We start from the raw sequence: 24,832 nt of genomic DNA on the forward strand, positions 1-24,832 counted from the left end.
GGCATAAAGACTACAAACCCTTTTAACATTATATCAATTATGTATATCCATAATCATTACTCAATACACACCAAGTTGAACTCTCAGTATATTCCGCAAACTACAAAGAATTACCCTATGAAAAAGCATCTCATGGCAGCTACTATTTACTACACAACACGAAAATCTAAGAGGAAAAATTTTCTATACAAAGATTTTCTTACAGGGAGGCCAAAAGATCTCTCATTTCAGATACAGAGGGGATGTTCTCAGTGGGGTAAACTTTGGCCACAAGTTGTGCAAAGCTTTCATACTTGTCCAGAAACTCTTTCTGCAAATGTCAACGCTTTTCATCAGTTTATTTTTCTTATGATACACAAAAGTTGCATAAAAGTACCATACATGTGGGCGATCAAAGCTGATAGAAAGATGACTATAAAATGTTCACTCGGCTTACCTTGCATTTATCCCATAACGAGGGTAATAACTCCTCCGAAGTCAGGTTCTTCTGCAATTTTTTGGACATTGCTTGGATGGATTTGTCAACCTGAAGTAAAATGTAGCCGAAGTGATGGTCACACAGGAGGTTCACCAAGGAGTTATTGTAGAAATGTAGAGACTAATTAGAAGATAAGATTATAAAAATTAGGATTAATTTTACTAGAAGCTTATCTTGACTTACCCCAGACAAGCTAGCTTTCAACACTTTACGGAGATCCATTTTAGATAATCCAAGCTGGAATGGAATCTGAAGATGACAGACAAATCAAAGTCAGGCATCAGCTTCACTATATCAATTTTCTTTTCTTCTCCATCATCCTATACAACCGAAAACTAGGAGAGGTTCATGTGCATAGAGCCTATATAACAAGGGATGTGCCATAACATAGGCAGAATCCCAAAATAAATGAACGCTGGTATACAATAATACAAGTCATTATATAACAAGGGATATGCCAGAACATATGCAGAATCTCCGAAAAAAATTTAATAGAGACCTGAAGTTTTCAAAATAAATGGGGCGTATTTAATTATTTTATAAAAAATAAAAGAAAAATCTAGTAACAGTCTACACATATGAGAATACCTGAAAAGAATGAAACCAATCCAGCATAAAATACTAATATCCTTATAGACAACCACTAAAGGAGGCTCCTGGGTTAAAGGGTCCGGGAAGGCCGGATGAATGATATTTCTTTGAATATCGGCAATCGATATACTCTCTCCGTGTTTTTTTAAGTGTTACCCTTCCCATTTCCGGCCGTGTTTTTTTAAGTGTTACACTTTCTTTTTTGGCAAAAAGCTACATTAAAATATTATATCTCTCTCCTCTCATGGTCCCCACCCAAACCCACTACTACTTTTATATTATATTTTCCTCAGTAAACTATTAACCCCACTATCTTTCTTTTACAATTTTTTAATACTCCAACTACCCCACTTACCTTTATTTTATTTAAGTCAATTAAATTGCCTAAAACTATGTGCCGGTCAAACTGTAACACTTAAAAAAACACAGAGGGAGTACTAATTGTAGATAGAAGAATTTCGCCAAGCAAATAGATAAAAGAAGGGGGGAAAAAACAATTTAGGCTCCCAACTTAGGGTTTGTTCTCTTCAGCTTATTTTCACTTCAGTTCAGCTCCAATCAATTCAATTCAGTTCCTAATTTTCTTCTCTCATTAAATATTCAGTTCATTTTAGCTCCAATCAGGTCAGTAAATCAAAACAAGCCCTTATAAGAGACCTTTTTCCATTGGTCAAAGGTCAAGTGTCTGTTCTTCATTTGTGCTGAAAATGTCACTAGTCTTTCTCTCACACTATATTTTTGTTTTCCTTTCTTCTCCTTCAAAGGCCTCACAGGAATTCTTTAAAACTACATTGATACAAATTGAAGGCATGTCTATAAATTTATAATAAGAGTTTTGACAAGAGGGTTTTGTCATCATCAAGGACAAAGGGCCTACATAAGGACTCTCGCAGTGTTAATTCACTGTTCAAGATTGGTATGGAAATGCAATTTTCTACCTGGTTTTATTAACTTAACAAAAAATGTACCACTTGCACGTTTGCAGTTGGGATTAGTGAGTTAGATACACCGCTCACACATCATGGTCACAACAGCAAAATCCAGGTATAGACTGGTTTTAATTCATGGCAAATTTGTCAAAAAAAACCTTTTAAATGCACCATTTTGCGAAAAAAACCAAAGCTTTTTTGTTAAAAAAAACCCGAACTTAGTAATTTTTTTTGTTCAAAGAAACCTGGTATCACAAATTAACTCAATTAACCTCTAATCTTTTCTAATTTGTCTCTAACACTCACTTAACTATTACATAATTAAATTAATTTATAAATTTAAAAAAATAACAACCACCACCACTCTAACCACCAACCCAACCACCTTCCTTTCTCTCCCCTTCCCCTGGCAGCCACTCCCACCACCGGTGACCCAACTCCACTGCCGCTGACCCCCTTCCCTTTCCCTCTTTCCACCTATGCCACGAAACCACCTCCAAATGGCCTAACCCCCACCTACGACCGACCCCCTCTAAAACCCTAACCCCGACAACCTTCCTACCCACCACCTCAGCCGCGAAAACCACCCCAGCCACACCCACTCGATTGGAATTCCCGAAATACCACCGCCCACAGACATCTCCCTCTTCTACTTCACTTTTTCCCCCTTCTTCAACCACCATCAACATTCAACCATTTACAATTATTCAATTTTGAAAACCCGAAAATGACGCTTGAAAACATGGCGCCGAAGATCGGAAACCGCCATTGACGGGTTGATTTGCTTAATTTGTGGAATTTGTTGTTGATTTGCTCTTTTTTTGCTTTAGGTTTTGATAATCTTAAGGTGGATTGTCGGGTTTAGGGTTTCGAAAGGGGGTTGGCCGGATGTGTAGGTGAGTCACCGGAGGTGGAGGGTTTAAGGCAGCGGCTGAGTTGGGGGAGGGGGTTGCTGCCAGAGGAAGGGGAAAGGGAGGAGGGTGGCTGGTGGTTAGAGTGGTGGTGGTGTTTTATTTATTTTTTAATTTATATATTAAATAGTTAAGTGAGTGTTAGTGAGTAATTAGAAGAGATTAGAGGTTAATTGAGTTAATTAGTGATACTAGGTTTCTTTGAACAAAAAATTATTAACTTCGGGTTTTTTTTAACAAAAAAGGTTTTAAAAGGTTTTTTTCGCAAAATGGTGCATTTAAAAGGTTTTTTTTTGACAAATTTGCCTTAATTCATACTACCTAGCAATGGCACAAATCTAAGAAGGAAAAGAAAAAAAAATCAGGAAGAAAAGGAAGCCTGATAGACCTCTTGAGTAAGATTCAGCTTCAAAGGTCTTTCCTCAAGCAGCAGGTCATATCTGAGATGGACGATGACCACAATCATTTATTTCTTTATTATGGAGTTGTTTGGTGAGTGATTGTGGGGCATCCTAACGAAAGTGCTCAAATGTTGCAGGACATCCATCAAGCTCAGAGTTCCTTAAATGACAAGAACTGGCTAGTAGGGCCCAGTCATGCCCAAAATGCGACCTCTCAAGCCTGATGGATAAAGGTTGCTCTGGATGGCCTCATGACCTAGGGTATTTTTTACTCATTGGGCACTGAAGGAGCAAGTGGATGCAGGTACGGTTAAAGAGAAGCATGTGTTGGTATTCATTCAGAAACGTTCTAAGTTCGTGTTCATACTTAGGAACTATGCATGAAGATGCCTGCAAGAGCCACCTGTTGGATTCTGTAAGTTTAAAAATTTAATGGTGTTCCAGGGATCTTACGTGGATTTACAGCTTCTACCACAAATATTGTCAATAATTTGTGAAAGTCTGTTTTATGCTCAACATTCCTGCAGACACTTCACAGTGTTGTGATAGTTTAAGAGTACAACAAGTTTTATATCAACACCAGCAAGATGGGCTGTCTTCAAACTAATAAAATATGCTCACTAATCAACAGGTCATACTAGATTATAGACCGCACCTCTCCCGAGCCTAATTCCTACCAAAGCGCACATATGAGAGACTCGAAAGAAGGAATAGGAAATTGATTATGCTACTGCGGGGAATAAGGACTAATAGATTTGTGAGATGGACAACACCAAATGTATCGAGATGGAATAGTTTGATTACTTCAACAGTATCTCCTTTTATGTACTAACTTGACATACTTTCTACTAAGCTAAAGACTCGAGATAAGAGAATGAAATACTAATGATAACTAAAAAATTTTACACACATCCTAGATATAATGTATTATCACATTTCACATCCACAATCAAACTGCATGACTGTATGTTTCACAAGTAGCTGAAAAAAGCAAAGTTCTATGACATCAGATACTTACTTCTTCTGGGGTTATGGTGTACATGAGGTCTTCAATCCTTCTAGCAAATTGGAAAAGCCGTTCGAATTGCTGTCAATAATTGTCCAAGAAATTCTCTCTGAGTTAGCTTAGCTAATATTACTTACTAGTACAACTAACAAAAGAACCAATATATTGCAGAAGGATACCAGTTAAACACAAGACAAAAAGTATCGTGAAAAAATCAGCTTACTCACGTAATATATGATCATGCTTATGTGGCGCGTACATGCTTGCTCATAAGCTTCGCTTGCCTGATGGTAGAACTTTGCTAGAGTTGGCACAACATTTGCAAGTTCATATAAACTGCAATCAATTGCCTATATAATCAGCTTGTTGAATATATTTAGTAGCAGAAAGTTGGCACAATTATGAAAATGAAATTAGTACCTATTCTGAAATGCAGCATAATTCTCCAAAAGAAAAACATCTGCATATTTCGGGTCAGTCTGGGCAATTTTCTCCAAGGTCACAAACATAATGCTAACCTGTCAACAAATTAAGTTCTTGTGACTTATATTTTTCATATACATATTTTTAATAAGAAAGAGAACACCCAAAGTGTGATCCTAAATGAATTTTCATTTCATTTCAAACAGGTTTCTGGATTAAAGGACAGCTTGTCCATCTTTCTCTGTATTGCTTTTTCAGCAGTTATAAAATTTATTTTCTAATTAAAAAAAAAAGGTAGAGTATAGAGTATGATTACACACAAACACCACATTCTTTAACATATATATAAAGCTAGAACCAATTACTACATAATAAAGTTAATCAAAGGTAGTTTTTTCCTTTTTAAGTTAGAGGTTACAAAAAAGTTAAAATAAGGACCATATAACTTTTTAAAACCAAAATATTTATTAGCAGCCAGAATTCCGGATCAACCCATAGCTGAATAAATTGATACTTACAAATTTTGTATATGCCTGGTCAACTAAATCCCTGGATTGTCCCTGAATATACTGCTCCATACGAGTTGCAAGTGTAGCGAATCTATGCACACACACAAAAAAAAAAAAAAAAAAAAAAAAAAAAAAAAGTAATTTTACGAATAATTCAGAAGATAAAGGCAAGTTGAACTGTTGCTTTCAGTATTTTAATTTTCTATATTGCTCTTAAAAGTTACAATACAGAATAAGTAAATAATTATGAAGTACATTCAACAAAAAACAAGAAAGAAATCGAACACGGGTTAGGTATTCAAACTTATTTTTCTTACTACCTCAAATTTATCAGGACAGAACATAAAAGACACGAGGCATTAGCAAATAGAAGTTCCTTCTAGTCCATTTTGCTTTTAATAATTCTTGCATTTTGTTTAGTTGTCTAATTAACTGTTACATTTAGTAAACACACAGCTTTAAGCATTAATATCTTTAATTATGTAAAAACAAACATAAAGAGTTAATAATTTGATACTTTAATTAAAAATAAAATTGAGAAAAACTAACATTCCACCTGACTATATTTTTCCTTGCATATAAATAACCAATGATGGTCAAAGTGGGATATTGATACATAAAAACTACCTAAACATTACCAAAAGTAAAGAAGGAACAAATAAAATTAAAAAAAGAGAAGGCTTCATAAACTCCTTCGTCCTACATTAGTTTTTTACTTACTTTTTCATAAGCCCCACATTAGATTTTCACACCCCATTTTTAACACATACTTAGGATCACACACTTGCTATCTCTTCAATGTAAAATTATCTTCTATCTCCTATCACATCTTCCTTATCCTAAGACTCACTATAATATTACACACTATCTATAATGACATACTTTACACTATTACCTGTACCACCAATATCATTCTCACTTCTAGTTGATAGGTAGAAATTTGACTTTAGGGCCATGCCCTACTACGAAAATTAATGCATGACGAAGGGAGCATAATCTCACTTTTAGTGAAAAACATAAGATCCTGACTTATGTTACGTAATCAAATTATAGCCAGGAAAGCAAACATCATGGATGAACTATTCCTGAAGACTGCTGCTGGCCTGCTGCAAGGAATCAATATTTGGGAGAAGGGCATATTAGTCATAGTCTATTATTAGTGACTTGGGGAATAAGCTAGAGTTTGTTAGGAGAGTCTTTCTATATATAGACCTCATTAGGAGGAATAATCATGATGTTGAATATTATTGAGGATTGTTATTGGGAGAGAGTGAGCCTCTCGAAAGCTCATACTTGGAGAGCATCCACCTCTCTAAAGTGGAATTATCATTCTATCTAGTGTAATTTTCATATTATCAATACGATCATTATTTTCAATTCCTAATTCTGCCATTGTTAAGCTGTAATCATGCCAGAAACCATGCTTATTCTAGCAGCTGCTTCTTATAACAGAGGCCCTACTCTAAGAAGAGGTTCCTATATAAAATGTTTACAAGTAATTTTCACCTTGGGATGTATGACAGGACACCCATCTGTCGGACATTTCTCTCATTTCTTTCAATCTGGTGACAAGCCTCATCAACAAACTGCAAGGATATCATAACATCAAAGACTTTCCAACAATAAAAATTACTATTAGTTGGTGCATGTAAACATCATAATTGCAATGGAACCAGCATATATAACTGACTTCCAACAATTAAAATTACTATTGGTACATGTTAAAAGGCTGGAACTTACTCTGCTAAACTGCATGGAGATCCTAGATTCAAGATCACCAAGCAAGAGGCGCACAAATCCAGCTGCATCAGCTTTCTGACCAGAAAGATAGCGTTCTGTAATCCCATGCATCGATATACATCGCAAGGGGTCAATCTTGTAGGCCCAATCCACAACAGCATAGAAGTCCTCCTGATATTTAATTAGAACACAAAATGGTTGAGGCAGTTGAAGGTAGTAGGGATTATCTAGATTAGTAGAGTTTAGAAATTGCAGATGGACATTCGTGAGAAGTTGTCGTCAAAAAGTAACCTTTCACCTATCTATGACAGTACATGAGACTAAATTTTGGTCTTGTTGAGAAATCAACTATTGGGGGTTAGCTTTTGGCTGTTTCACCTAGCTTGTTAGACAGTAGCATTCAATGTATGTATTGATTGTCTGAGCCTTTGAGGGGACTGGGTGTATGTTGTTCCATGAAGGTTTTTAATTTGGTTGAAAGGCCATTGAGCAAACACAATTTTTGGCAGTTTGACCAAATAAAATTGATACAAACCAGCCATGATCAAGCAAAAAGCCATTCACCAAACAACACCCTTGTCACATCCTTTTGCTCCCTTTAAAACAAAAGGGGAAAGAGGGCACTGCTGAGAAGTATCAAAGGGGACGGAGAAAATCTTCGTTTGTAAAAGTTTAAATATACCCAGAGTAGGTGCAGGACCTAGGATATATAGTACTAGTGAATTAGTGATAATATAAGCGGTGACGGTATATGCCTCACTAAGTGATGCACATATTCCTTTAATTAAATTTATTCATTTATATAAGAAACATAACACCCTTGCATATGCATACTATATTATTATGTTTTCAAACATATATCATGAAACATGATGATTCCATATAAAAAGAAGACAAGGATATATGTTAAGTTTCAAGAAATAAAACTTGAAAGGCGGTTAATTTAACATGTTAGCATGCCGCGCGGAGCATGTTAACATGTCGTTAAGGAGACCTCTAGTGAACCCTGAATCTAGTGCCTCATGCCACACAGAGCATACTAACACACTGGCCAATAGTTTGATAAACACTTATCTCTTTTAATATTAGCAGATAATGCCAATTTTTTATTTATAAAAAGGTCATTTTTTCCATTGCCTTGCAAACTTTCATATCTGGTGCAAATTTCACTGCACCAGCACAAATATTAATACTTCAAAGACAGTAAACACAACCAAACAATACTCATCATTCACATGCTACAAAACAAAATTCTTGACCGTGATGGCTTAACGGCATAAGAGAATCCAAGTTCATCAATAAGAAGATTTCAAATAAATTGAAGATAATTGGCAAAATTACCTGAATCCCATCCAGCAACTCTTGCAGACATTCATTTAATGCTGCCAACTCAACAGAATTTTTACCTAGGCACAATAAATAAAATTTATAAGTTACAATTATCAACCTACAAGGGGCGAAGGCATTAGACAAAAAGATGAATATTTGGTGCCAAAAGATGAAATATACCTGATTTGCTATCGTTGTCATCGATATCCATGATTCCAAGATCATCATCATCGACGTCATCCACATTTGATGCGGACTTACCATTGGGAACTCCTCCCGGTGGATTGAGAGCAGGAACTTCAAAGCACATGAAGTGAGCAAAAAAGGAACTCTGAGATTCAAAAGGCTTCCCGTGAGACAACAATATACAAATTAGAATCTATAACACAAATTTGCTGGAATATAACCTCATCAACAAGGAGTGGAACAAATATTGTAAGCATTTTGGCATAAGCATCAGAAACTGGTGAAGTGTCTGCATTGCTCACAGTTTGACCAGCACCAGCAGAGGCATCCAACCAAACAGTTGGATTTCTTGATGCTTTAGTGCTGGCTCGAAGCTCATTTGCAAACTCTCGAGCCTGCATAACACAACAGGAATATACAAACAACAAATAAGATAAGAGAAAAAAGTTTTAGTTTCAACTTAGGTTGATGGAGATATTGTTTTTTTTTTTTTCCTGCAAATAGATCATCAGTCCAAATAACCTAGGAATCTGGTCTAGCAACAATCCCTTTGCGTTCCTTTTTCTATTATTAAAGGGTGTTTCAGAAAAATATAACTATGAAAAAAAAAAACATGGCCAAGAAGATAATTCAGTTTTAGACCGCCAAAAATAAAATAAAAAAAAATCAGCAAAATGTATCATCATTAAACAAGACCACACCATGCGCAGCTAGGCACAGGTGAACTATTGGTCAGTCCAAAAAAAAACTTTGCTGGCTGGGTTGCGAGAATTAGACATCAATCATCTGAGTTTCTGAGTGATTCTCACATTAAGCAGAATATTTCTCAGACACTTTTTCATTTTCAAATGAAATACATTGGTATGCGTACAAAGCAGTTGATGTCTTAGATTCAGTGTGTAAACATAATTTAAGTCCTTTCTGGAAATATATCAGTCATGCCACTGTACCTTAATTTAAAGGCACTCTATTTGTCGTTAAATATCAAGTTGGCAACCAGTATGATTAACAATTAAGAACTATTTAATCTACTCACCTCTCTACGGAGAAGCAAGTTCAGAGAGCTACAATACGCTTTCCTCAATGGACCCAAGCAATTCTTATCAAGGCTCTGGAACATCAAAAGAAGGGATAAGATTAAACAAGAAAGACGCAAGCAAATATGACAACGGATTTCAGTGTTAGAACCTTCAAATGTTGCAGAAGCCGAGCATATGTCCTGCATTTATACCGCAGATCAGCATGGTCTGGTCGTTTTAGCTGTCCACGCTGCTCAATGATACAAAATGATTAATCTTAACCAAAGAAATAATTTTTCCAAATGTGTGAGGCAATTAGTTGATCCAATTACCTGAGAAAAGTAACTCTTGTCACTTATCATGAAGTCCACCAAGCTGGCAAAGTAGTTCCTCAAGAACTCAGATGCTCTCCGAACGAATGTACTTTTGAGCTTTTCAACTTCAGCTTTTTTTTCTCTAATCTGTGATATTTTTTGAGATAAAGAGGTATTTAATAAATCAAATAAAATATTACAAGGACAAGCAGTATACACAAAATTGCAAGAATACAAATGCCCAGGTGGGGGCTATCTAAAACTACCACAAAATACAAAAATGAGCCTAAGAATATCCCTGTACTCAATCAAACCAGCAAAGAGAACTAGACATGAAGTTGCAGTATACACAAAATTGCAAGAATACATATACCCAGGTGAGGGCTATCTAAAACCACCGTAAAAAGCCAAAAACGAGCCTAAGAATATCACCATACTCAATCAAACCAGCGAAGAGACCTAGACATGAAGTTTACTGGGAATTACACCCAAACATTAGAACAACAAATTTTAAATGTTTCATTGTTAGACATGGAGGGGATATAAAAGGGAAAGATATCACAACTCTTTGATTTACATTGCATAGTGAAGGTCAATTTTTACTCACTTTTTGTTATCCTATGATTCTGCAATTAGAACACTTTTTATATTAGGTGGAAAATTTTCAGTTAGATTAAACAACTAAGCTGAACTTATTTTTTTTTTAAATACTTCTTCCGTCCCACAATATTTGTCTTGTATACTACTTTGGTCTAATTATCTCTCTCAATTCTCTCTGGGAACCCCACTAACTTCTCTCACACTATCATTTTTTTATTTCTTCTTTTTACACTATCTACCCCAAAAGGTTACACCCACTAATACTCACTATTACTATATGCGCCCAAGCCTAAAGAAAAAAAACAATAAGTTTTGGACAGATTGAGTATGATATTTCATTTACTTGCAACACAAGCATTAGGCTCTCAAACATATCATTCAACGTTGAAGACAAAGCACAAGCTGCTATAGAATTATCAGATGAACAAACAAATGCCCACATAAAGCAAGTCTGAGATACTGCTGTTGAGAAGAAAAATAAATAAATAAAAGATACTTGGAACATACTGCACGCATGTTTGCAAAAGTGGTATCCAGATTCGGGACTTCCAAGCCACGGAAAGCACCACTTAGCCATTCACATGCTTCAATGTTTTTAATCATGTTTGATTCATCAAAGGAACCTCCTGTAAGACATGTTGCATACTAGATGCAGGGGAATCGTCAATTTAGATTAAAAGGACCAAACAAGCAAAGATAGGAAGGGAAGAAGCATACCTCAGAAGGAACACGTAATCGCTCAAGAAGCTTGTCAAGTTCCTCAATCAACGATTTGTTATTTACAGACTGCATCTCCAGCTTGTTATTACGGGTTTCAATCTGAATATAAAAAACAAGAAATAGAAGAGGTTATCGGGAAGAAAATGAGACAAGTTAGATCTGCATGCTTTATCTGTTCACAACAATAACATTCTTATGAATTGCAATAGCAATTATATCATTCTTGACTAAAGTAACGGCATTCTTCAAATTCTATTTATTTCCCCCCTACCATTTAAAGGTTATAGAATCATAAATCAATAATTGAGGAATATTTTATGGTCAACAAGATTATTTTTAAGACACCAATTTGAATGTGCCAAATCACAGGCTACCCTGTATAATTTCTCAGAAATCAACAGAAGAAATTTTATGCAGAAAAAAAGTAAAGCTTAAGCAAAAAACATGTTATGCAACTGCAATTGTATTCAGCAACAATAATTTATAAGAAATGGAAAACAGCTAAAAGTCAACTTCACCTACCGACTCGATGTCTTCTCTCATGTGTCTCAATTTCACATTGAATATCCCCAACCACTCATCCATATCATCCACACAATTCAAGGCATTATCAAGCCCTCTTAATACCTGCATTTAATAAAACCCGTTACATAGCTTAACAATATAAGATTTAGGGTGCTCCAAATAAATTATTCACTCAAGTAATTCTTGGAATTTGGAATATCTATAATTGTAATAGCAATGGTCCAAGTCAATAGTTATCACTGAGGGGTTTGAAATCTTCCCCGTCCCTACTGATATTACAAATCAATCATGTTTGATCACCAAAAGAGCATGAAAGGTTTTTTATGCAATTATCTCGACAATTCTTAGCTAAGGGAATTAGAGCACTAAATTCCAGCTCAACAAGTTTCATTTTATTTTCTTGGGGAGGGGGTGACTGGACGAGCTTAAAATTATATTATTTTAAAAGAAAACAAAAATTATTTAACAGAAGGAATGATAACAGTATGGAAGCCAGAAGTCCACTAACAATCAAGGCAAAACAAAATAAAGAACTTCTGGAATGATTATTTGTGGAATGCAAATTTACTCCTTCAGATCAAAGTTTTCATCCTTACTGTTATTTTTACTCTTATATGGAAGACATTTGCAAGCCAGAATGAGAGTACAACTTTATCTGTTGTTGCATGTAATGTGAGTGGATTCAGAAGTTAAATTGCTTGAACATTGTAAGATGGGAAAAATACAAACAAAAATATCAACAAAAGGCCTATTAAAAACCAGGGACAAATCAACTCTTTTGGTCAAGCAGACGAATTTAGAAATTAAAAACAATGCTAAAAGCAGTTTACCTGTTCCACCAAGGGTTCTGTTTCCAAGATAGCATGAACATTTGCTGCTTCCAAAGCCTGAAGTTCACGCTTCAACCTTTCAGAAAAAGCTTCTGCTTCTCCAATACCCATGACATACCTGCATTTGACAAATCAATCAGGGCCATATATTGTAAACAGACTACATAAAAAAATCTAAATTTAGAAGAAATATTCCCAAAAGCAATAAGAAGAATCTACACTGCTGCAACAATTGAGAAGCAAATTTTTAAAAAAAAATTAAAAGAAAATTAAAAGAAAAAGAAAACAAATATTTCCTCTATTTTTTAAGACATGCAACAAGTTCACTTTATTATACAAACTTGTTGCATACATTGAAAAGCAAATGAAGTAACAAAAAAATAGCAAGATTTACAGAAGCTATCAACTGTCAACTGCCTATCTATGCATAGATATCTAGGTAACAACTAGCAAGAGAACCCAGTACATTAAACTGATATATTCCAAAGAAAACTGGGAAAGAAAAACTTACTGATTCTCAAATAAACACCTCAAATAGACAACAAATTAAAGCAATTCTGACTCAATAATAGTGGCCCAGTATTTGTTTTGAGATGACATGACAAGACGATTACAAGTTTTAGAAAATTGAAGCAATGATAGAAGATTTGGATGGATACTATGCTGAGGAAGTCCTGGACAAAAAGAATTTGTGTTTCAAAGTGTTAAGGCCTGGTTAGGGATCATCACCAACAATCTCCACAGGGGTATAGCATTCGTAAACACAAGGGTAGCGGAAGTGCGGAACTCACCCAAAACCTTATGACACAAGCTGGCAACAGCCATACAACACCTGTGTCCGTGTTCCAGAAAGAAAGAAACCCCCTCTTTCAAGAGGAGTTATGGCGAGGAGCTATAGCATGCTAAGCCCTGGTAAGGTTCTTGCTTTGTAATAAATTTAACTTTTAAACCACATGTTACAACACTTGAGCAGTTTCCTATTAATTCATTTGAGCTTCATTCTTGCAAAAGTACTCACCATAAAAGATACCCAAAGCATTCACTACAACACTGCTGGTGTGCTATGCATAGCACCTAGTATCCATCGTTATAAAGCTAGAACTAATGGGGTATTGAATCCCATTCACTCTCCTAACTTTGGTCTCAGCCAAAGTGCTTACATTTTATCTAAAACACCTATATATCCCATTCAAACTTATCATGAACTTGACAGACCTTCAGAGATTGGAAGGGGATACTAAAGAGATATATCAAAAAGTAGGAATCACAAGCCAAGAAAAATCCAAGCCTTGGATAGTTTTTATCTAGTTCTTTTCAATCCTTTTCTTTTAGCAAAAAACTTCATAGATACCTTGCTAAAAATCTCAAGAATTCACGCAGAATTCTCTAGTTTCAGGTTGAACATCAGGAACCAAACTCAGCCCCACTGTAAGAGTTGAGAAAGGGTTGCAGTCAGGTAATAGAAGAGGTGACAAACAGCAACGTGTATAATATATAGTCATCAGAAGGAACTAAAATCATAAAGAAAGAGAGGCTTTGAACATGAAAATCCAAGGGAAAGAGAAAAATAAGAGGGGCACAGAGGAAATAAACAAAGCTTAAAAATAAAATAGGAATGAATCAAAACCCCTCCGAAGAATTGCTCATGATTCTCTGTCAATGTTCTTCCCATCATATTACATTTCCTGCAAGAGTACCACACAAACAGCAGAACAAGGTATATCCTTAATTTTAAAGGGCGCTAGGCGCACCAAGGTGCTAAAGTCCTTGAAGCTTAGGCACAAGGCATGCGCCATTTGTAGGTGAGTGCATGAGGCAAAATTTAATTATAAAAAATATATATTAATTTCTATTAAATAAGTCTTACAAAAAAAAGTCAGAAATGGTAAAAGGTCCATTTGATTAATAGCTAGAATTCTTCAGATGAAATGGGGGGATATGGGGTTGCTCTAGACCTCTAGAATTAAAGTATATTTGACAGCCACAAAGTCACATGGTGTTTTTTTAAAAAAAAAAAAAAATTATCTTACATATTAGTTATTGATGCCTTGCAACATAAGATGCAAGAAGCAGCCTAGAAAAAAGCGCATAGATGAGCGCTTTTGTAGGTCTTTCAGTCTTTGTACTTTGCAAAGCTAAGGCACCACCTATTGAGCCTGATTGTGCCTTGCACCTAGGCGTGCCTAAGGCATGCTTCTAAAACTAAGCCTTGTATCTAATAGTTTTCTGCTGAACCCTTACTCTAAATATAAACCTAAGATTTTAACACACGGCACTTGTTCCAGAAAGACTTCTGCACTTGTCCTTATATATTTTAGGAATAACCCAGCTAGGACTATAGCTTCAAGGTTCTGCTACCCCAAATCTTTAATATGTGTTCACATCCCCATGTAAGGATTGCATACAAGTGATCCAAAACCCTATATGGGTGCAAATAATTGAATGCATGGATCCCAATCAAAACAGCACTTAATGTGTTTAGCACTTCAGAAGAATATTGGTATCATAATATGAGATTGTCACAGAGTTCTTTAGAAATACTCCCTCCACCCATATTGTTTTTTCCATTTGCCAAATTTCACAAGAATTAAGAAGTGGAAGGAGGAATTACAAGAAGTACATTAAAATGAGAGAAAAGTACATTGTACAGATATGTAGAGAAAATATGAGGGTATTTTAGGTAGTTGAGTGAATAAAAAAAATGAAGGCAATTTGGTCCTTACAAAGTGTCCAAAAATGGGAAAAAATGAAATGGGAAGATGATTTTGGGACACCTAAAATGGAAAATGGGAAAAACGACTGAGGGAGTATATGCTAAATGACACCAAGGCAGTGTGCTCTGTGTAGAGGAGAAGGGCAAAAGCCAAAAAATAACACGCCTTGAAGCTAACATGTGAATTGCAACCAATAAGATACAACACCATATAACAAAGAAGGACAAATCTACTCAACTCAAATAGCTTTATTCAGTTAATTCTGATTGTTAGATTTATGTTACACAATTTTCGGAACTAATTGTGCCTGCTTTTCATTGACATAATACTAAATGGTGAATAAAGCTCTTCAGTCATAGCAAAGCTGTTTAAAGATGGTTTTCACGTTAGTGTTCCATGAATAAATGTTCTGCAACAGGTTTTTTAAACACACCATGATGTGTTGTAGACCACTATGTCACCGCTTGAGAAGTTGAGCTATTTTAACCCATTAATTCATTGTGTATAACTTAGAATTGAATTTCCCTATGAGAGAAATTTTGAATCATTTTTTTAGCCACTATAGCAAGTACTTCCATATATGTTTCATACCATGATCACAGCAGTAATGCCCACAAAATCCAGCTTCCCGAGATGGCATCCATCGCCACGATCACAAAAAAAAAAAAAAAAAAAAAAAAAAAAAAAAAAAAAAAAAAACTGTTTTTTCTATTGTTCACCAGCTTTATCATTCAATATGCCTCAACATCTTCAAGTAAGTGGGATTTTAAATTAAAAGCCTCAATTAGAGAGTAAGGTTATGTTACATTTACTCGGTCACTCTTATTCTATTATTTTACCGACAATCGTTGAAAGATTTTAAACAGCAAATTAGTAAAACTGAATAAGAACCTAGTGGTGTCCAAACACACAAAAATTCAAATAAGTGTGGAAGAAGGTAGCCAAAAACAGTAAAAGTAAGAATCCATACGTGCCAAGAAGAGCTTCCATATCCTCTTCTTCTGCCTGGGATACAAGATCCTTCTCCACATTAACCTTCATATCTTTTTCAGCCATCGTTGTAGGAACAGGTCCGTCTTCAGAATTCACCTGATTGGTAGTGGTGGTGGTGGTAGTGTTTTCCTGTTGTGCATTAAGACAGTGTAAACAACTACATAAAGGGGAACAGGAACTTAATGGGATAACTTATGATGGAATATCTGTTAAGTGGATAAATTGTAAGTTTTTCACTAGTTAGGAAAGTTCAAAAGAAAAAAAAAAATACTGGGATATAATTTCTCCCTCTCCATCATCTTTTTTACTCCAATCCTGCCAGGCAACAGTATCTGAAGACTTCTGCAACCAGACCAATGGTTGGCCTCATTTCTGTTGGCAGCTCTGAGGTGGTGGTTGTAAAGGAAGTGGCTAGGGATATAAGAGCAAACCATAAGCAAGAGAGATGAAGAGGGAGGAGGGAGGAAGCAGTAACCCAGAGGGATGGTCAGTCATAATTAACCCCATTTCTGGAGTAATAATTTACCTCACTTAATCATCTCTCCCATTGCACCCACCCAACATTTCCAGAAATTTTCGGTTCTTAATCTTTACCCTTCCATTACCTTCATTTCAAGCATATATAAACTTAGAGACATTTCAACATGTGCCAAGATAGTTAATTGAATAATGAGGGGCATTAAATATGTAAAACAATCCAGATGCATCTTTCATATTCAAAACGTAATTTAGCAAACTGCACGCACAGAAGCAGATTTAAATTAATGCTTGAAGCCCATTAAAGAAGGTAAATAAAGCATAAGACCAAGACCTAGGTGGGCACTAGATATTATCCGATCGCATTACCTTCTAGAGTTTTAGTTGATTAGTCATCAATATACTATCTGAATACGTCAACTGTTTAATGCAAAATGTTTGGCAAATTTAGTAGTTTTTTTAACTATTATTATTCAATAACTGCTTGATGGTGTAAATACAGATAAGGACATTAGATTATCTTCTTTCACTGTTGCTAGAAAGAAAGTCTTTTTGGTTTTCAAGTTTCAGAACATTAACCTGAGAAACTTCATAAACATTTTTTTTTTTGGTAAGTACATCTTTTGCACTCGATAAAGCAAGTATAAAAAGATAGATGGCAAACACTATAATTAGATGTTTGACTAGGCAGACCCACTAACCAACCCACCAATATCTGATTACTTCACAACAAGCTCTTCACAAACAAGAAAAGTTCACAATGCTTTACGCATCTTCACTTGGCCCTTTATGGCTTCTGCCACATATAATGGGTAAAAATAGGTCCACATATGCCCAATCTAGTGTAGTTTTGCATGGAGTCTTCTGGAGGTTTTAAGGAGCCTATGATAGCAAGGAAATGTGATACACACTTGATGCTGACAAGGAATCATCTTCATAATGGCTGGAGAAGTGATTCTGACAAGGTCTGGAAGAAGCTCTTTGTCTCAATGACTGTCTTCCTTAAAGTAATGCTAATTGTTATGTTGGCTTGCCATCTTCTTAGGGTGTGGAGTGGGTCTACCTTTTATTTCAAAGCACTAGCAATTTGCAAGATTCCTATGATAGATTAGGCAAGCCATAAGCAATGTGAAATTTTATCATTATAATGTACATGATGCTTAGAGATGAGCAAACAACAATGACAACAATTGAAGCCATAATCCCAAGAGATGAGCAGGCGGATTTTTTAAGGTAGGGCTTCAAAGTTCCAACCAAGTGGCTGTCTTGTCAAGGTAAGGGGATTATCACAATACATTGACTGGACAGAAAAGGAATGCCAAATGAATACACGGGATGTTAACAAAGTAACAAAACCACATTCCGTAAACCAGAAGGGGAAAACACACCACAGCTTTAGAATGGAACATTGAACATAGAATGATAATTGAAATTATAACTAAAATATCAAAAGATAATGGATTACCTAACACCTCAGTTTTTTTTCTTTGGTTCTATTTACTTTCAAGGTTTTTTTTTCCCATCTTACTTTGTTCCATATTTGACATACTCCCTTTACAATCATACCCTTCTTATCCCCACAATTTACAACTTTCTATACTCAATGACTTTATCTTACACCTTCCCACCTACTGTCTTACATACTCTCTTACTTTTTATTACACCCACTCATGCTTTTCAAAGTTTCTTAAACTCTGTCTGAGTGGGTGCGAGTGCACGCGTGAGAGAGAGAGTATTCAAATGGGAAAAAGAAAAAAATACTACAGCTCGAACCTATAGGGTGCAAACAAATGTTTTACATACAACAAAAAATATTTCCATACCTTCGCCCAAAGAGCCATTTCAACAACATCTATTCCAACAACTTTGGGAAGACGACCAAGCATGTCCTTGCAGACATTCAATATACAAAGTAAGAGACGATTCCTGAAAACACAAAGACATGAGATGTGAATGACATGAGTACAAATTAGACTCATATTGGGAAGAAAAAGGGCTCTGCAAATAATACCTATCATCAGTATTCCGCATGGTCCACTGTGGAGGAGCAACTGTTTGGTTCCTCAGGTTATCAAACCCCTACAGGAATAGAAAGTCAAAAGATTGTCAAGAACAATGTAGGTTGCTAGACCCAGGAAACATATATCCCACATGCTAAAAGAGTAAGCAATACCAGAGTAAAAGTACATCCACTGGGATCATTTGAGTTAACCTCCACCTTTGAAAGATGTTTTAGCTTGTATATTTTAGCCGGCTTCAAGAGAGATAATCAAATAACAAAGAACAGTTAGTCCAGAAACTACAACTAAAACGAAAAGCTTAAGATACCATAAAGCATAAGATAACCATTCAAAGCCTAAAGTACATCAATTCTATTGTTCTTACTGAATGTCTCTCAGCAGTGTTAGTAGTTAGTATATCCCAAACTCTTAACAACTCACGATTTTTCTCGCAGTTTGAATGTTCTAACTCAAGATTTATCTCAGCAGTTTTAATAGTTAGTATATCCCAAACTCTTAAAATTCTCATCAATTTGAGCAAATCTTAAGATGCCGGAGGAAATTGGCTTTTGAGAAATTTTCCAATAGGGTGCCAAATCATCGGCGATAAACTTTTCATTTTTCATTGAAATGGCAAAATTACCTCAAGAATACCACCATTTGAATATTTTAAGACACGCAAGAAAGCTTTCGTCCGCTGGCCCTTCTGTTTTACTGCATTAAGTGTAAGTTGTCAAAATCAAAGTTGCGTCCTTATATGAGATAGATGTCTACAAAACAAAACTAAACCTGAAGAGAAGAAGGGACACAGTAATTGAAGGAGAACAATGGAAACAACTGGTGCATAATTTTATGCTATAAAATTGCATGACAGAACTTTGCATCGTCAAACAAAGACCACAAACTTATGAGAAAATAGATAAACTATACGGATATATTTAGGGTCAAATGAGAAGAATTTTAAATCGGGAACGATTTAGTGTGCTTAATTTTCATATAAAACATTGACGAAGTAACCCCTATAACACTGCCGGGTAACCCCCCCTATAACACTGACTAAGTAACCTCCATGATGGCCAGCCACACGATGTGGCCAACCACATATAAAAGTTGGTGATATTTCTGAGCTAAATGAGCAACTTTACATTAAACAAGAAGCACTTATTTCTTCTGAAGAATGAGTATATTTTTATATATTTCCAGGAAATCGAAAAATAATTCACATTCAATTAATAATTCTGCACATGCATCCTTCTCCTTTTTTATCCTAAGAAACATTTTATTGAATCACTTTCTAACATCATCATTCATCCCAAGCAGCATGGTGAGAGTCCTAGGGAAATTGGACCAGACTCCTCCAGCTCGCAAAATGGTGGCAAATAGCAGCCAAAATCAGAATTACCTAATCCAAGTAGCAATCTAATATCCAGAACGGGTACACAGAATGCAATTCATTACCTTATTATGTTTAAAGAGTCCAAAAGTCGCACCAGAACATGTGTACCAATGTGCGTTCCCAATATGAGATTCCCAGGAGGATACATAAATAAGAACTAAGACTCTAAAAGAGAATGCATTCCTAACCAACAGTAGAGCAAAACAACCGAATGAAGAGTCTAAAAAATTGTGTTCATGATACCCAAAATAGAAATTGTAATATGTCAATGATGCGACAATGCATCAATCAAATACGCACACATCATCATTCTTGTTTGAGATGAGTTGGGTGCGACTTTGTTAACTAAAAGATATTCTTATTGTCAAAAAGGATGAAGAAAGTTTGGCTTTCTGAAGTGTGGAAGAAGGATACAGTGGTGGGCACTTGTAAAGAAGAAAGCAACGAGTTTTTGAGGGTATTTGTTACCCATGTTAAAGTTTCAAGAATTGTTCTTTGGAAAGTAATACTTGAGTTTTATTGCCCTGAGTCCTAGTTTTAGAAACGGATTAGAACTTCTTAAGAGTGTGTTTGGATAGAGAAAAGGGAAGGAAAGAAGGGAGGGAAGGGAAGGGAAAAGGAGGGAAGGGAAGAAAGATGAGTTTTCATTCCAAATCTTTCCATTTGTTGGAGAGATTAGTTTCTTATAATTTAACCCCTCCATTTCTTCCCCCTCTAATTCCTCTCCTCTCTCATTTGTTATCCAAATGAAAGATATTTCATCCCTTCAATTTCCTTCCCCCCTCATTCAAATGAAAGATATTTCACCCCTCCATTTCCCTACCTTTTTTTTTCCTCCATTCCCTACAATCCAAACAAAGTGTAACGCTTTGATTGGATAGCAAAGAAGGAAGGAAATGAAGGGGAGGGAAAAAGGAGGAAGGAAAGGGAAAAGAAAGGGAAGGGGAGATGAGCTCCATTTTCCCTCCAAATCTCTCCAATTTTAGAGGGTTTATGCTTATTAAAGAGAGTGGGAAAATGGATCCCTCCCTCTCCTTTCCCTTCCTTCCCCCAATCCTTTACCCAAACAAGAGAAGTTGTCTCTCTCCCTTTCTCTTCTCTTCTTTTCCTTCCATTTCTTTCAATCCAAACAAAGTACAAATGTCCTGACAAATGCCACTCAAACTCTTCAAGTTAAGTGCCAATACTAGATTTACAACAACTTTAACATGGTTGGTATACTCTTCAGCTCAAGTTTAAACCTGCTTAAAAGACGTAATCTAAATAGCACAACTATGATCACCATTGCAACAAAATAGTACATGGTTTGCAAATAATAATCTTCATAAGATAATCTCAGCGGGACACGATCCACAACCAGCGAACCTCAAAAAAACACTTGGAATTAGACTTGTCCCCCGAATTAAGTCATTGCTGTTAAAGTCACAATTTTGAGGGTGGCATCGGGTAGAAGTGTAGAACAAATATTTAAGCAAAAAAAAAATCCAATCATTCACAAATCACAAATTAGAATAGTTCAAATGCTAACATTAATAGAAGAATATTAATCCCAAATTACAAAAATCAACATAACGCAGTATAATAATTGAGAACAGAATAAAATCCCAAGACAGTAAAATTGCAAATGAGAGATGAAATGTAAAATTGAGAAAAGAAGAAGAACGTAACTGGAAATGGCAAGAACCCTAGGTTTGGCCATTTGACGACCTAATTTGCCGGATTTGCCCCAAACACCGCGACTCTTAGCAACACGGATCGACATAATAACCTTTTGCTTGGTGCCTTCAATGGCGGACTCACAAGCCCGACGCAGCTCTTGATCATCGGCGCTAGATTTCGCCATTGTTGATGTTCTTCAGCTTCCTTCCAGCTCAATAGACTTTCTCCGAGATTTAGATGCTGTATTCTGTATTGGTGTGTGGTTGATTTTTCTATTTTTTTATTATTTGTTTTACACGTTTGAAATTATTTGCCACGAATTTTTATTTACAGTTTGGAATGATGTTCAGCTTTTAGGCTTCACGTTGAATGTGAATCAATTGATCATTTTGATCAATTTTTTACAGAGGGAGACCAATTTATCGGTTATGGATTTGGTTTGTTCAGGTAGAATTTAAATTTTGATTTTTAGGTGGTGTCGAGTTGGATTTAAAGAAGAATTATGATGGGTGACGCTTAGCCCAATAAAATGCTGGACCAGCACACCAATTTTATGAATATTAAATGCTCTTGATGGGCCATTATTTTGTATTGGTGTGTATTTTGTACGTATGAACTTGTATGCCCCAAATGTATACATTGTTGGCGCGCTTTCCAAGACCGTTACAACAAGTTGGTCCGTTATTTTGCAAATGGGGTTGATTTGATTCATCCAAAGACAAAGATGAGAATCTAGGGTTCTTCATTCTCCATCTTGTTTACCTGAGCTACCCCATTTTCATTCCTTATCTTCATTCTCGTTCAAACCTCAGCTTCTTCAGCCCCTCTTTAGTCTTTACTAGTCCTAATTTGTTGTCTGAATAATAAAGGGTTTTTGGGGTTAAAGATGAGGGATAAATTGGATAATTGGGGTAAAAGTGCGTCAATTGTGAGCGAATTTAAGAAATTGTGGTGTAGCAATGCGGATTGGGTCTTTCTACATTAATGGAGCTGATTGAAAGTGATTGTGGCTAGAACTTAATTGGGGGAAATTAGGTATGTTAACTAACTCTGTTCTTGAGATTATCTTGATATTCGATTGATGCATTTTTGGAATTGGGGTTTGGTCAAAAGTAATAATGACATTTACAATTGCTATTTTGGATCTGTAACATTTACAAATGACAATATTATTTATCACAAATGACAAAAGTTGTGTATGACAGTGGACAATAATGTTTATAGCTAGCTAAAATTATAGGTTAGGTTAGATAATTAACTGTACATACAAATGCCATTAAAGTTTGAAATAAAACAATATCAATTATAACAGTACACAATATTGTTTAGCTAAAATTATTGGTTAGTTAGCTAAAATTATAGGTTAGGTACTTGGCATTAATTGTACAATATAATACATTCAAATGCCATTAAAGTTTGAAATAAGAGTATGATTGCTTTTAAAACATAAACATGGCTTGTTATGATCACATGTGATAGATTAATTGTTATAGATTGAATGTGAGATAAATTGTTAAATGTGATAGATTAATTGTTAAAGATTGATTATTTGACATACATGTTATTAACTTGTGGAAAAATAATTTATTGAAGGTTGAGGCAGTGATATTAAGTTCAAAGGTTGCAAAAGATATTTGTGTATCATTGTTTCATAGGGATGAAGGTGGTGTAATGGATTTGATAAACTTTGAAAAAGGGGCTGGTGTTGATATTGGTGAATTATGTCCATATGAAGGTGGAGTGGGCATGGATAGTGATGGAGGTAATATGGTGAATCTGAACATAATTAAAATAGATGCACCTGAAGTAGGAATGATATTTGATTCATGGGAAGAAGCTGATAAGTACTATAATGCATTTGGAAAACAGGAAGGGTTTGGTGTGGTTCTTGGCCAAAGTGCATACAAAACTCTGAAAGATGGTCGCGAGGTTTAACGGGTTGTTACATGGAAATGTGAGAGTGCAGGTTTTCCAGACACCCGAAGGAGGATTGGTGGAAAAAGATTACCTAACGAGTTGGAAGGGGAGCCAGTAGTAACAAAGAAGTCGAAAAAATGTGGTTGCGAAGCCAAGATGTATGCTGGTTTAAAGGATCATGGTAAGTGGGAGATAGTAAGAGTGGAGTTGAAGCATAAACCCCATCAGGTATCACTTTTAAAATCAATTCTAGTGACAAAATACAGGTTGGAGGAGTTGGAAAAGATGCATGTGAGGCGTAAACTGCATTTTGGAGAAGATGTGGAGCTCCCCGCTGCTACTATGCACAAGTGGTTGGCTAGTGAGAGGAATGGGGTTGAGAATATGCCCTTTACTAAGAAGGATGTGAATAATTTGATATCAAGGGAGAAGAAGCTAAAATTGAAGGATGGAGACAACAATGCTATGATAAATTATTTTATAATGATGCAAAAGAACAACAAGAAGTTCTACCACATACATCAGTTGCATGCCAATGGGGGTATTGCAAGATGTGTTTTTGGTTGATGCGCGTAGCAGAGCTGTATATGAGGATTTCGGTGATGTAGTGTGTTTTGATACAACTTTTTTGATGAATAAGTACGACTTGGCCTTTGCAAATATTGTTGGAGTAAACCACCATGGGCAAATAATATTACTTGGATGCACTATCATATCCCACGAGGACACTGAAACTTTTACGTATGTATTATTTTGTTATGGTTTAATTTTGGTTATGTTGATCTTGATTAGCTTGCTTCTTGGTCTGTTTATCTCTGAACTAATTGAACCATTCTTTAAATTAAGAAATGAGGTAACCATGCCGATATTTTTATCCTATCTAACCATTTAGTTGCTTGTTTAGGATAAGTAATAATTACACTTAAGCCAAATAAATGTATATTATTAAATTATTCGAAATAGAGAGAATGACACTAAGTTTGTTGGTATGATAATGAAATTTGGTAAATTCTTTATCTGATTTTGTAATTTTATTATTCTGTAATTCTTTATATGATTCTATATTTTTTATTTTTTTTATATGTTATATATGTATATATGACAAAATTTTGCATTTTATTTATTTATAGTATATCTGTCAACAGGCGGTTGCTCAACACTTAGC

At 35.5% G+C, this 24,832-nt stretch overlaps 1 protein-coding gene across 1 annotated transcript; it reads right to left on the reverse strand.

Annotated features, from left to right (window-relative positions):
• LOC110715199 (exocyst complex component SEC3A) lies at nucleotides 1–22,204 on the reverse strand. The gene is made up of 25 exons (XM_021893770.1): nucleotides 21,760–22,204; nucleotides 19,339–19,409; nucleotides 18,869–18,949; nucleotides 18,707–18,774; nucleotides 18,519–18,621; nucleotides 16,196–16,347; nucleotides 12,512–12,629; nucleotides 11,679–11,783; nucleotides 11,154–11,255; nucleotides 10,944–11,081; nucleotides 9,855–9,983; nucleotides 9,692–9,772; nucleotides 9,540–9,614; nucleotides 8,725–8,898; nucleotides 8,498–8,648; nucleotides 8,330–8,394; nucleotides 6,989–7,159; nucleotides 6,755–6,834; nucleotides 5,258–5,339; nucleotides 4,737–4,834; nucleotides 4,544–4,652; nucleotides 4,329–4,397; nucleotides 662–727; nucleotides 437–526; nucleotides 1–310 (listed from the first exon to the last, which is right to left on the reverse strand). The coding sequence occupies exons 1-25, from the start codon at nucleotides 21,932–21,934 to the stop codon at nucleotides 200–202; spliced, it is 2,664 nt and encodes an 887-aa protein (XP_021749462.1). The 5' UTR covers nucleotides 21,935–22,204; the 3' UTR covers nucleotides 1–199.
• Between the last annotated feature and the right edge of the window lie 2,628 nt (nucleotides 22,205–24,832).

This window comes from Chenopodium quinoa, unplaced genomic scaffold (assembly GCF_001683475.1).
Source record: "Chenopodium quinoa cultivar QQ74 unplaced genomic scaffold, ASM168347v1, whole genome shotgun sequence".
Lineage (NCBI taxonomy): Eukaryota > Viridiplantae > Streptophyta > Magnoliopsida > Caryophyllales > Amaranthaceae > Chenopodium > Chenopodium quinoa.